Source organism: Poecilia formosa, unplaced genomic scaffold, assembly GCF_000485575.1.
Source record: "Poecilia formosa unplaced genomic scaffold, Poecilia_formosa-5.1.2 Scaffold78, whole genome shotgun sequence".
In the NCBI taxonomy this organism is placed as follows: domain Eukaryota; kingdom Metazoa; phylum Chordata; class Actinopteri; order Cyprinodontiformes; family Poeciliidae; genus Poecilia; species Poecilia formosa.
In genome coordinates, this window is record NW_006800017.1 from 573752 (window position 1) to 588310 (window position 14559).

General features: G+C 40.3%; 1 protein-coding gene across 3 annotated transcripts in view; it reads right to left on the reverse strand.

Annotated features, from left to right (window-relative positions):
- Positions 1-11961, reverse strand: part of aatka (apoptosis-associated tyrosine kinase a) — a 29159-nt gene extending 17198 nt beyond the window's left edge. Inside the window, exons 1-3 of one of the 3 annotated variants that reach the window (XM_007556299.2) lie at positions 11554-11961; positions 11285-11397; positions 334-467 (exon numbers count right to left, since the gene is read on the reverse strand). In XM_007556299.2, the coding sequence (XP_007556361.1) occupies positions 334-467; positions 11285-11366 (216 nt within the window). In that variant the 5' untranslated portion in view covers positions 11367-11397; positions 11554-11961. Of the gene's footprint in view, positions 1-333; positions 468-11284 lie in introns of all 3 variants that reach the window. The other 2 variants (XM_007556300.2, XM_016673502.1) reach the window with 2 other exon arrangements.
- Between the last annotated feature and the right edge of the window lie 2598 nt (positions 11962-14559).

Here is a 14559-nt window from a genome sequence, read left to right on the forward strand (position 1 = left end):
GACTTGCTTACATCGCTTACACTGAAAGAAGGAAGCGTTGTAAAAGATTTAGAAGGTTGGCTGTTTCTGAATGCTGCAAATCAATAATTTATTCTTCTCTTAAATCTCTTTAAAAATCAACTGCTTCTCTCTCTCTTTCTTCCTTTTGCCCCCCTCTGTGTATCTTCTGTTTTAAATTTATTGAACACATTAATTATCACTTTACTTAAACTTTTTCACATGCTTTTCATTAAATTTGTGAAAACAAGCAACAAAAAAAAAAAAACTAAAAAAAACTAACAAAAGGCATCATTTTATATCCATGCTTCCAGCGGGGGGCAGCAGAGAGCTCACCTTAAAGCCCATGTCTCCCTTCTTGCAGCAGAGGCAAGCCAACATGAGGAAGACAAACGTGAAGAGGCCGGAGAAGGAGATGGCGACAACTGCCAGAGACGAGGGCCAGGACAGCTCGCTCAGCGGCGTCCCGTCTGCAACATCGGAGAGACATGCAAGTGTTAATGGGTTCGAAGCATCTGGAGATCAGATGGCAAACAGAAAAGCCATGCAGGAAATTAAAAGCTAAGTAGAGATAAAGCTGATTTGGATAAGCAGAGATGAAATGTGCCAGCTTGATAAAAGAATAATCACTCGTCAGTAATATGGATTCAGGTTCTTGTTCTTGTAACAGTCACTGCAGTCTGAGCCATGTAGAAAAAAAAAAAAAAACTATTAAAGTAACCCAGAAATTCAATTGAAGCCTAATATTTAATAAAAGAGTAGTTCATTTTGCTTTAGTGTGATGAATGTAGCTTTTGCGTTCCGATTTCCATTTTCCTCGCGGCAATAAACGAAAATCTAATATGAGGCAACTGCTTTTCGCTGCAATCCACATAAAGTCGCCCGTTCACATATGTTTGAACGGACTGTATTTTTTAAGAATCTCCCATTCACAGTCAGCCTATTGTGCGTCTTTAATCATTTTCATTGCTTCACAGTCTTTACCATATATAATTTCCAACTATCTAAGACATGTGAGACACATGTGTGTCGGATTGTCATCCAGCCAGACTATGAGGCCAGATGTCTGAATTTACAGCACACAGACAAACTCTGCTTCGGTTAGAAACCATATGCATTTTCACATAAAAACCGACTAAAACCAAGCAAAGAGGAGACTACTCACTGCAGTGCATTGCAAGGTTTTATACTCTGACCTTTTCTCTTATTTTGTAATGTTGAAAACGCATCGTCAGGTTGGGCGTCTCACAGCCCACAGTTTAATGGTTGCAGTTCATCATGTGAAAGCAGAAAGATAACGAAACAACTCAAAGCCTACAAACACACGGTCCTTCACTTAAACTGATAGGATCAGGTAAGAACTATTCTTTAACTATGATTTTGGGCTTTATGTAAGAGTTGCAAGAGCAAAAGAAATTCATAAAAAAAAACTCATTTTTTTAAAGTCCTGTAGGTACCACAGCAAAAATAAAGAGACAAGAGGAAAAGATTAGTTGAAAACTTAACATCATCCTGAACACACCGCCCCTATGATAAAACATGGTGGAGCAACAGGTTGTGGAAATGCTTCTCTTTAGCTGGGACATAGGATCTGGTTGAAGCTATTCAGATGGTGAATAAAAACTAAACAGAGGGAAATTAAAGAAAACTTGCTAAGGCTGCAAAAGACTTGAGACTGAGGCAGGAGGTGCACCAGCAGGGCGATGAACCTAAAAGCACAGTCAGAACTACAACATATCAAAACATATGCACAGGAGAATTTTAGGTGTAAAACTAGAAGAGGTTCAGTTGCCCAAAAAACTTTGCATCTGAGACTGCAGCAAAAGATGGTGACACTGCAAAGCACTGATTCAGTTACTTGTACAAATGCACAGCACACTTCCTTAAACCTTTATGGAATATTTTGTGTTTGTCCAACACATAAAATCCCAAGTAACATGTTAAGCTTGTTATGATGCTAAACACTTTGAACTGCCCTGTTGCTGACTGCAGACCACGTTTTTATGTGTGAAAACCAAGCGCATGCAGAGACGGAAAGAAAACAAGCCCAGATCTCCACCATGTACCACGGCGACAATAGTCTGTGAGGCATGTGAGTGGGTTGTTTCCAGCTCGGTGGCTGAGACCCCTGTGGTCCCGGCCCATTTGGCTGCAGGGAACACACTGTTCCAGACCTGACAGCTCCCACAGCCCAATCAGCACAGCTTCAGCCCAAGCCTGACCCAAAGGTCACTGCCACAAAGCCTGTTATGTGTGAGACTGGCATACACAAAAAGAAAAAAACACAAAAAAAACTGAATGCTGACAGACAAAAACGCGCTCCTACCTGAAAGTGTTGCACATGTGGGCAATGATCAGATAACCTATCACCATGGTAACATACAGATGGCCAGGAAATTGATTGACTTTAACTGTGCGATAAACTTCGCCCACCCCCCTCCCTCTATTCTTCCCTCCTCCCTCCCATCTTTCTTTCATCGCCAATGAAAGACAGCTAACATTTTGCCTGTTTTCGTTCCCTCTTGTTTCACTCTGGTTGCAGTGGGAGCTTGACACAGATTAGGTTTTTTCCGCAAGTGCGAGTGCCTGTAAGACGGAAAAGTGAAACTAAAGCCAGCAGTTTTCTTTCTAGACCCAATGCAAGCCCTTCCACAAAGTGAGAGTATGTAATGAGACGGCATGATGCAAAGAGGGCGCCTTGCATTCTTCACTTAACCAAGCAGCTTGATGGAAAAGAAAAAAAAAAAGGTTCCTAATCTTAAACACTTTCAGCACAACTATCTTTTGAAGGTTCAACAATTTGCGTAATTTATTTCCAAGTTCACAAACACTATTTTGTCTGTTGATAGTAAAACACTGAAGCTATACATTTATTAATGGATGGTGGAGGGAATAAGGAGGGTGTGTATGGTGCAGCTGGTGTAAAAGCTTCAATAAAACATGCTGCACATGGGGGAGGCAGTGCGTACTCCAGGACACAACATACAGCATACATATGGATGTTGTCATTTCTGGAAATGGCTGTTAAGGTTGGTTGATGTGGCCTGTAAGAGCTACAGCTAATAAATTACTATCCTGTTGAAAAATACACTTAAGCAAGACAGATATACATAAGACATTGTTCTATTTTTCCTCTGCTGATTACATTCCCACAGAGAAGGTATTGGCTTGAAGAAGTCATCCACCGTGAAATGTTGTCAACCCTGATTTAACGTAACATTAACTGTAACAGCTCATCAGTGAGACTGAATCCATCAATGAAAGAAAGGTTCAAATACAGAATTAGATAATTGACATCCGTGGAAATCGGCAGCTAACCCAAACTTCAGCTTTTTTCAGTGTTTCCGGTATTAGCATGTTGACATGTTAAACTTGGGAAAATTGAGAAATTGAGTTAAATGAAACTGACAATAAATTAATGTAATTACAAAACTCGATGAGAGGACAGATAAGTATTAACCAAACTGATTAGTAAATGATGTTCTTGTTGTTGTTTTTTTTTTTTATTTTGTAAGTGATTCCAATGCTTTTAATTGCATGTTTAAAGTTATCTCTGTATGTGTTTAATATGTCTTGTTCTTTGAAGAGCTTATATATTCTTATATATTCTTCCACCACTACGCACATTTGAGAGACGTATAACAAAAATAAAAACCTTTCGAAATGATATAAAATTTTAGTCGATAATGATCTTTTTTGTGTCACTTACTTGTAACAGAAAATTTCCTCCTTGATTTTTCAAAATATCTTTAGAAGTAAGTCTTGTAAATCTTTTAATCTTAGCCCTAGGGATAGGTTTTAGCATAGTTACAGCAAGAAAATAACTTCTGACCTCATTTTTTTTTTTACCTCTTGCCAATAAAATAAGCAGATGTTTGAAGGTTCTAAGACCCTGAAGACCTATAGCTTCCCCAGGTACAGAAAGAAAAATGGTGCAGACCTGAATTTGTTTTATGATTCTCTGTACATCAGAACAAAAAGTCTGAAAATGGGGACAGTATGCAAGAACCCTAATCATGTGCTCTTGATGTCATGCTTATTGGTGCAAGCTAGGCATGCATGCCCTCAGAAATATACATCAGCCTGTTTTGCATGTTAAAGTTCCAACAGATGGAACAGCATATTGACTCTTAGATCACCACAGGAAACCTCTGTGCAGGTTGTGCAGGGGGGAATTCTAGGGGAATCGTTTTCATAAGTGTGACATTTGAAGAATCCATCTTTCTCCCTCCCTTCCCCACTCCCTCACTTCTCCTCCTCTCTCGGGCTTTGTGAACAGAGTGACGACCCTGGCTCCTCCATAAATATCCGAGAAGCGCACGTTACATTACCAGCCGCACAGAGAAATGAAAATAAAGCACTTAAAGCTCGGTTCATTCCAGCTTTATTAAAATGCTGTCTCCGGGACTGTGGAGAGAGAGATGAGTAATGTCCTGGCAGAGAGGAGGGCAGGAGCAATGGAGTCACCCTGCCACCTCCACATTTCAGGCTGACAATTAGGGGGAGGCTGTGGGGCAAACGGATGGATGACGAAAGGTTAAACTTGCCGGCTTCGGTAAAGAAAGCACCAAAGGATATAAAAAATAAATAAATAAAGAAAGAAAGATGAGCACTTCTTTTGAACTTTTCCAGTTTTTGTGATGCTACAACAACAAACTTTAATGCATTTCATCAGGATTTAGAGCACAACGCAATTTGTAATTATGAATCGAAAAGAGGTTCCAAAAATCTCTTCCTCGTCTTTGTTTGCTCTCTCACAGAATAAAATGTACTGCAAACACGATTCCTCCAGAAGTTATTTAATCAGTAAATAGTTCCCTGTGTGTTTAAGTTGCTCTCAGTAAAACTACAGCTGCTCTGTGACGGTCTTCAGAGGTTTGTTAGAAATTATCACCAGACTAATGGCATGTGAGGAAACCACACATGCCATGGTGAACTGTGGTTCCACCATCATGCAGTGATGGATGATATTCTTCAGCAGGGGAGGGGGATGCCAGTCAGAGCTAATAGGCAGATGGATTGAGTTAAATGCAGGGTAGAAACCATCGAAAACATGGTGGAAACTTCCATCAGGATAGTGACCTTACTCATGTGTTAGAGTGGCCCAGTCCAATTCCAGACTCAAACCCAATGAAGAATCTGGGAAGCGCTCTGGGGTCCTCTGGACTTGATAAAGCTCTATGCAAGTACAAACTTGTGTTGGTGACAAGACAAAATGGGAACAAGTTCACGAGGCTGTGGAGGGAGTTTCTAAGCTCTAGATATAAATCCGAGTGAAAATACCAAAAGTCCATCGTGTGATGCTGCTTCTTTAAAGAACTGACTGACAGGAGAGAGTGAAAAACAAAACAAACAAACAAAAACAAAAAATAGCACATGAATGTGAATTGGTAAAAAAAAATAGCAGAATGCATGGCTTCATTTTGATCATATTTATGCATAAATAAGGTTATAAGAGCAGAAAAATGCATTAATAATCTATTCAAGCACGAGCAATTCATATTACTTTATGAATAAAGCATTTCTGTGCAACTAAAGTAATTCAAAAGTGGATCTTCTTCTGCTCCTAAAATGCATAAATGTGATGTATTAATCAAATATGTTCCTAATAAATGCAAACATTAGGCAAAGAGGACAAGAGGACTTTGAACATAGGAGGTTTACACTTAGCAGAAAGAAGAGATTAGGACACTTTCACACACACACACACACACACACACACACACACACACACACACACACACACACACACACCCCCCACACACACACACATCAAAGCCAGTGTAGAGACCTGAGCGTGTGTGTGTATACACCAACATAAAGCCAAACAGAAAGAATGATATACTGCGTTGGCCTGACCGTACGCCCTCTTTTATACCTTTAAATTGCTTTTGCTTTTGTATGCTTCCTGTGTACGCATAAACGCACCGACACACAGGGCTGTTCTCGGTTTTGACGGAGGGACCTGCAGAGTGGGCACCGTGCCAGTTCAGACACAACGGCAATCAAACAAACTGCTGTGAGAAATAGTCAGGCGAAGAAAAATGGTGAGGATGGGAACGCAATTCCAGATGCATATTAAGGGTTTGGTGAACAGGATGCAAATTCAGACATGCACAGCGCATCTTAGCTCACAAACCACCTCAAATCATGTTATACAACACACCCACACAAACGGTCTAGTTCCTAAACTTGCTCAATACTACAAGGACATGCATGGAAATTTGTGGTTAGGGTTAACACAAATGCAAGCACATTGTAAATGCTGCTGTATAAATGTCAGAGAGACCCAGAAACTAAGAAAGAGCTTAGCAGAGGCATAGGCTCTATTCATCACTCCAAGCAGGCTTTTACATTTGGGACAGTGCTTTAGGGGCAAACATGCTGCTCCATCTGCCTTAACTGGGCAAACAAATACATGATATAGTGAAGTTAGAGAAAGATTGTGGAAACTTGGTTAGCTTACAGTAGAAATGAAATGAAAACAGAGTGGGAATGCTCTGTTCAGAGCATCTACAGTACTTGATGAGTGGTGCAGTTGATGCACGAAGACAAAAAAAAAAAAAAAAAGACATCCTGAATTGTAGAAAAACACAGCGAGACCTAGGAGGACATAAATGAAATAGAGAAATCAGAAGGATGATAGGACTGTTGTGTCACAGCAAAGCCCGCAAGCACAAACACATGTTCAGAGACATCACACTCATGGGGCACTCAGTGACCAAGGGGAGCAGAATGACATGATTAATGGCAGGATATGGCATTCTCCACCAGCTCACTTCCTCTTTTGCGAATCTCAGGCACTCTGTAGAGGACTGCAGATGGCAGAGGGATGTCCTCGCCTGCAGACAGCTATGATGACTGTCATTAACTGGGAGTGAGAGCTCAGGATTACCAGCATCACAGGACTGTCATGTACATGTTCAGGCAGGGCATGCTGGTGGAAAGAAGGGATAAGAATATGAACTCAGTCTGCACTTTTATGGCAATTTGTAGGCTAAAAAAAAGTCACTTTCAAACTGTTAAGACCCTTATATTCAAAGGACTTCTCTGGTATCATTTTAAATCAAAACCAAATGCAAACAAAGACTGTAGAAAATGGTTATTTAAATGATGAGATTAAAGAATAGTAGTCAAGGTTGCCAGTGGCCCTTATATAAAAATAAAATAAAATCTACAAAAGATATGCTTTCATTCATCATTGTTTTGTCATCTCCTTAAGTCAGGTGAAAAACACTTAAATGTACAAAAAAAAAAATCAACTATCTACCTAACGAAAATCAAGTCTTACTTAATATTTATGCAGTTAGTATGGAAAACAGCCCTTTTAAGCAACAGTAAATGAAGTATTAGCTCAGATTAAACGTTTGTGAACAGATAACACATTGAATTACTGCTTGGCATAAATCTAATTTAATCTCTTGATTTAAACGACAGTTAACATCGGCATAAATTAACCAGTTAATGTTGCGTTATTAGCTTAGAAGCAATCAATATTGAGGTGTAATGCGTTTTTGCGCCTGAATGTCAAGGATCTAAACATATATCTGCTTTCCATGCCTCAACTCAAAACTAAAACTAGATTTAAACCAAAGTCTATCGTCTAATGAAGATTTAAGTTTGAGTGGTTAAAAATTACACTTTTGTTTTTCATGTGACCATTTATGTGAAAGTAGAGGACCTAAGGCATGTCTCACAGTCACGGATGTACAAAGTTTGCCTAAATAATCAGTATTCACTCACATATTTGACAGAGCACGGCTCTGAAATGACATTCCAGAACTCTGTTTATACCCCAGGCGGATAAACATAAATTAGATGCATGTGCAGGCACTGGTCTGCAGATGACAGAAGCATTTCTGCAAATATGCACTTGAGATGAACTCAGGACGACATTTTGGTGAGACTCACATGATGCAAACAGAGCCAGTTTGCGTTTAAATGTGGAGATGCATGCCTGTGAGTGTTGAAAAGACAAGCAAAATACACATGATGCATAAAAAGGCGTAGTATGGCGGATATGTGTGCATATAGATTCATTTCATATGGAGTGATATTTTTTATTTTTGTTGTTGTTTTGTTTTTGTTTTTATTTTACAGTTACCTAAAGTAGGAAGCAATAAATAGTTTGTATCGTCACTTTCATTGTTATCACATTTAGACCACAAAATATTTTGATAAAACTTTAAGTCCACATCGCCCAACCCTGCGTGGGGTGTGTCTAAATTAAAATTCCGTTTTTATTGATCGAATATAGTACTGTGATATTCTGAGAAAATAAATTGTGGGTTTTCATTAGCTGCAAGCCATTAGGATGTGACTGCCTGTTCTGATCCCGCTCCTACCAATCGATACTACATGTCCAAATGTCTTCTGCTTTTCTAACCACTCTGTGTTTCGGAGATCATTTCTTCTCATCGTTAAACCTACCAAAGATCCATCAATAATACATCCGAGCACGCTAACCATTCAGGCGTCATGACGGTGAGAAATCTTAAAATTATTTTTGAGGTGCTTAAAATTTTAAACCAACACTAGATGATACAGGTCTGGAGAATCAAAACATTGTGTGTGCTCATCCTCTTGCTTGAGAAAGGAACAGCCAGGCTCCAACATCTGCAGCACCAATGAAACCAACAGCCACCACATCGTTACACAGACAGCACAGGGAGGAAACACTGAAGGTTCCCCCCTCACTGCCTAAATCCACTTCATTCTTATCCCAGTTCTCCCCAGAGGCAGGCTTACGCAACCGAAGTGCTTCGTGTTGCACATGGATAGATGAATAATCAAACAGTCAGCGGTGGATGCACTGGCTGACCGAGTCAGTGGGAGGAGCTTCCCATGTTAAACATCTTTTCTCTTTTTGGGATGTTGCTTGCAACCTTTGGTAGAACCTGCAGCGGTGTTTCCATATCGCCGAACCCACGTACAGGTCTTCCTTGCTTACGGAATGATTGACAGGAAACGTGTTTAATATTTTCTTGACTGCATCAATGTAAAATCCACACATGACACCACTGCCACCTCCAGGCATCGCAGGGGAGTGCTGAAAGATGGACTCCCATGGTGCTCCACTGTCCGCTTTCTGCTGTAGCACAGTTCTTTTACAGGTCACTCTGCTGTTGGTTTTGTCTTGACAGCAATCTGTGTTAATATCCACCACAGTGTGAGCTGGGTTTGTAGGTAAGCTTCTTCGCAACATGTGTATGAGCTCTCCATGGTGCTGAAGTAATGGTGAGCCAGGTGCTGGCTGAGGAGGGTGCAGATTCCACAGACATCAAATCCAATTTCTATCCTGTGAATGCTGGCGAAGTCAGCAAATCACACACCGCCATGGCGGTGTGTCCGTCCCTGCCAGCTTACATAATGCCCCGAAGTGTGTCGAGGACCTTTTCCTCACTGTTGTTTCCCCACATTTCCAGAAGTAACGTGCAGAGAGGTGCAGCACACTCTGTCCTCACACAGCCTGCGGCGCGGGGAGGAACTGCAGCTGTGGAGGTTAGCTGGAGGGGCGCAAAAGTTCAAGAGCCGCCCGTCTGAATGTGGGCTTTTGAAGTCGAATCAACCCCGAGTTCATGTGAAAATGTGCAAAACACGCAGTTGAACAAAACACTGCCGGGGAGTTTTTCCTCATTGAGATGAGGAATGAGTAAACACCTGTGTTGTGTTTATATGTCCATTTTTTTTTTTTTTTTAGCAAATCTGTCAGTGCCACTTTAGGTCAAACTCCTTCAGTTTATATGAATGCATCTCAGCAGTCTCATTTTAACACATCTAAAATTTCCCTCGAGCACTGCCCAGCCTCTCCAACGGACCTGAGCGTTTCTCTGTCCTCTTCCTTCCCCTCAGGAGGGGCCGGCCCTCTCGCACACACCCCCTCAATCTCCTTAGCAACATTGATTTTAAGTCTAAACACTACGCACAGCCTCAGGATCCACTGAGGCGCTGGTCTTCTTAGAAATCTAGATTATTACTTTCTTATAACCAAGAATTATTATGCACCGTCTTATTTGCGGTCACCCATTCCTTCTAGCCTATAAAAAAAAAAAAAAAAACTTTCCTCTATCTGAGTGAGATAAATCGCTGCATATCCTGGCTGGAATTTTTCCAGACCTATGAACTCATTCAGGAAGACAACAAAAGGAAAATTAAATTGAAAACAACCCAGGAGAGTCATGGTTTGCTGGTGTTTTATCTGTAATTCAATTAAGAACCACTTCTGCAGTAGGTCTGTTTCGCATGGGACTCTCCTCATAGGCAGTGACAGCCAGCTCAGCATCCACAACCTGCTCTTTTAAACAGGAAACCAACAGCCAACCATTTGTTTTGATTCAGAGTTTCCAAATGAAAAGAAAATGGATCAGATTTTGATGTAAGTTTTATATAGGTATTCAGTACAATTAATGCAGCAAAGTCGCTCCGTAAGCACACTGACCAAATAAATTCAGCAGGCAATTGGATTTAATTGGAGCCCTTGCGACTTCTAAAGAAAGAAGGCAGAAAAATGGACAGGCAGGTAGAAGAGAGAGGAATAATTGGACTAAAGGGGATAAGAGATCACCCAGAGAGGATAGTTTGGGAAGGACAGATAAAGCTTGAAACTTGAGAGCCAGCTGAGCTCACTGTCATTTGTATGCTCAGCACACTGCGGCCAGTGCAAGGACTCTCTCTCGCCCTGTTTACATGTGCACACGGCCATTCAAGCCTGAGCCCCTTCACAGCCTGTGTGTCAGAGCTCATCTACCTGCTCAGCAGTCCCAAAGCACTGCAGCACCACCTGGGCTCGTGTCTGCCAAAGATCCCATCACCCTGACGTCCTGGGGGATGATTAAATGCTGCATTCTGGGGAGCGCGGGGAGCAGCCACCTCAGACAGTTGAACCCTGCACGTCACTTAGCATGCACAATCCTGCATAGCGTATGCGTTGTGCACGAAACGCGTGTGCACAGCTGCACAACTGTATGGGGACTGTGCAAATTCCGTGCAGACACAACTTTTAACCCTCTTGTCACCGGGGTTTGAAGGCCTGGCAGAAGGTAAAACGAGAGTATCTGAAATCATCTTAATTATGCAGGCGGACTGGGGTGCTTCATAATCATGATGAGGCAGCAATGTCACACCAGTGACGGAAAAATAAACCAACAACAACAACAGCAACAACAACTCAAAAACAAATATGTCGCATCAGTCAACATATTAAGATGACATCCATCAGTGCGTGAAACTGGGGAGACGCATGCATCGGCAGATTGATAAACGCCCTTATTTATTATTCGGTTCCTACCTGTATCAAAGTGGGAACTGAAAGCGAAGCTGGGATTGAAAAACGCCGAAGACATGACAATCACTTGAAGGACAAACACCATCCTCCTCACTGCGCTGCAGAAGACAACAAGTCTATAAACGAAAACAGAAAAGGGGGGGAAGATGTGAAGGATAAATTCCTGACTCAGGGGCTTTGGAGATTCAAATGACCTGCAGAAGAATAATAAGAAGAAGAAGAAGAGGAAGAACAGGAAGCTCTAAAACGCCGCATTTTTTCTTCCATCGCACCTCGCAGAGAGAGAGCTCCGCTTCGCCTTCAGCTCCGGCACGTTTTTAGACAGATGTTGACAGCGGTTGTCATCATTACTATCGTTATTTTCAATCGCATCTATGTCTTTGACAACGGCGTCCAGTTCAGCGCATCTTCTTCATTCAGAGCACGTAGTCGGTTACCAGGTGAAACGACGATCCGCTGTTTTTTTTGTTTTTTTTTAAATCAGTTCTCTGAGTAAAATCCCTGCCGTATCCAAAGATTCAGTCACATCTCTGATTGCGCCTCTTTGTTTTTTTTTTTTTGTTTTGTTTTTTTTTAGAATAAATCTCTGTTTACATGTTGGCCCAAACAAGCTGCTGCCTCCCGCTTTCTGACTGGACAGCCGGGTCGCTTGGAGATGTGACCGTCACCGTTGCGTATTTGGGTTTCAGTTCGGTCCAGACGAACCGAGCAGCAAATGGGCAGAAGCTTAAAGAACGCGCGCTTCCGTTTATTCCTTTCAAAATATTTCTTCTTGTAAGCAAACTGATCCGCGCTTCGTTTACGCTGAAAATTGTCTCCTTTTGTTTCCGACTTGCTTTAACAAGCTACTGACCAACCAAACACTCCTCACTCCGGATCCTCGTTGGATCTTTTTGACATTTGAAGTACTGCTCTGCATTTCAACCTTTCTTTAAGTATTATTTTACATAAGTGTTGCTGATGAGTCAGGCTACTGGAGGATTAAAACTGTAAATACAACACTACTGTCAGCCAGTAAAAAACAAACAAACAAACAAAAAACAAAACAAAAAAAAACGTAGATTTTTCTGGTCAAAAATTAAAATTAATTTGGCTTTAACTCTTTATTTGTAGTATGAGTTAACTTTCCTTTAAAGTTAAAGAAAAGTATGCATTTTTGTTTGTTTGTTTTTGAATGTAATAACCCAGTGATTCGATTAAAACATGTTTTTGTAACTCACCTGGAAGCAAAAAAGTTACAGTTAAAAATAACTGATAAAACTGAAGCTACAATTTGCACAGGCCTCTAAAGTTAACATTGTTGAATAGCCTTTTTCCTTATTTCAGCTCCAATATTCAAAGTTTGGTGCAAATAGCAACAAAGCACAATTTATTCAGATGCATCTCATGGACTGAACTCATGTTGTTGATCAATTACTTTAGAAAGAAAAGTTTTCAGTCTGTCTGAACCATCAGAAGTAGATTGTAAAAAAAATAATGTGGATTTCAGCAGCTGGTAAAGACTTTTGAAATGATAGTCAAATAAACCCTTCAGGTTTTTTTTTTTTCCTCTTCTCAGGCCAGTACAGACAGTCTCTGGCTATTTACAGTCCCTGGCTGCATCTTGCTGGTTTTTGGCCTCAGATCTCGAGGTTGACGGCAGTAGCTCGTCAACTTTGACCACAGACCTATAAAGATTTCCTGAGACAAAAGGGATGGCAGGACAGAGGTTTGATGCGAGTGAATACACACAAGAGACCGCTCCGCTGCTTTCCTCAGAGAGAGAGGTCTCACTCTTCCATTCTATTGACAGCTACATAAAAATACCAAAGTGTACTAAAGCGCACAGAAAAATCACTTTAGTTTCTAGTGGGTTTATTGATTGGCGTTTATTTTAACATGAAATGAAACTTTTAAGACTTGCTTACAGGAGGCTTATGGCCTCAGCAGGTGAATAAAATACCATGACAAAGTATACCATGACATAAGATATAAACATGTACAAAACAACACAAAACTATATGAGGACATCTTGCAGCCACTTGTGTCCTGCTTGGTTTGGTGGTTTTAAGCAGTTTGAATTGTTGTGAAGAGGTCATGCGAACAATGAGAGTGAACATTAAACACATCGGGGTGGACAGGAGGAAGAATGAGTCTGATCCGATTGAGGTGGCAGCGTTTCTCATCGATAAGCCATAGGGAGCCTGCATGGATAAAAAAAACTACTATGTTTTCTAGCAGAGTGCCATGAAACACTCACATATCTGTAATTTTTCTGATCAGGAAATGTTTTTTTTTGTTCTAAAAAGGAAACATGGTTTAGCAATTTCTTTTTGAGGTTTGCACTTTGAAGTATTATGTTCATACAAGCCAAAACAATATATTGTAAGTAGAAGGAGTTCTTTTTTTGGAAGAACATGATAAATATTTGTATTGTAATAATGTGATATTAATTTGTATAAACATGTTGTACATTATTAGAATAGTGACTTTTTCATGTTGTAATATAAGATTGCTCTATTTTTCTTTTGTCTGGTTGGCACCACTGGGATTATGTATGATGTTGCATTTTTCATCAATGTGAGTTATTTTCATGCTTTTTTTCTCACTGAGCTCCACAACTAAAGAATTCGGGAAGAAACCAGGAAGTATTGACCTTAACCAATCTTTTTACACACCTTTAAACAATTTAACATATAATTTTATGGTATTGTTGACTTCAGCCAAAGGGAAAAAAATAAAAATAAAAATCTCTGATAACTACTCAGGTCAAATCAATGCTTAACATTTTAATGGAACACTGAGGAAATACTCTCCACAGTGTAAACAGCACAGTGGTGGAAAGTAACTAAAAAGCTTTCCTCTTGCACCATAAATAAGTACAATTTCTTATGTTTTGACTTTTTAAGTAGTTTTAGCAAAAACATCTTACTCAGTTTACATTTTAAATCACACTTGTTGGCCTACATGAAACACGAGTACGAGGTTAAATCTTGTGCTAATAAATGTACATCTAGAAACTGCTAGCCTCCACAGGCCTGTCCAAAGCCTATTAGTGGAGGGAGCAGCGGGCACGCTGCCTGCCAAATGTGGCACTCCATGCATCATTAATCTAGCTGGGCAACACTTTTTGGCATAAACTAAACTCCAATGCAAGAGAGGGTGAAGAGTGGCAAATTTCAATAAATAAATATCATGAAGTGATTATTTAACTCCATAATTAATGAAATACTATTTGAAAAGAATAAAATATATTTAATTTAGTACTGAATTTAGAACTAAATTAAATATACAATTCT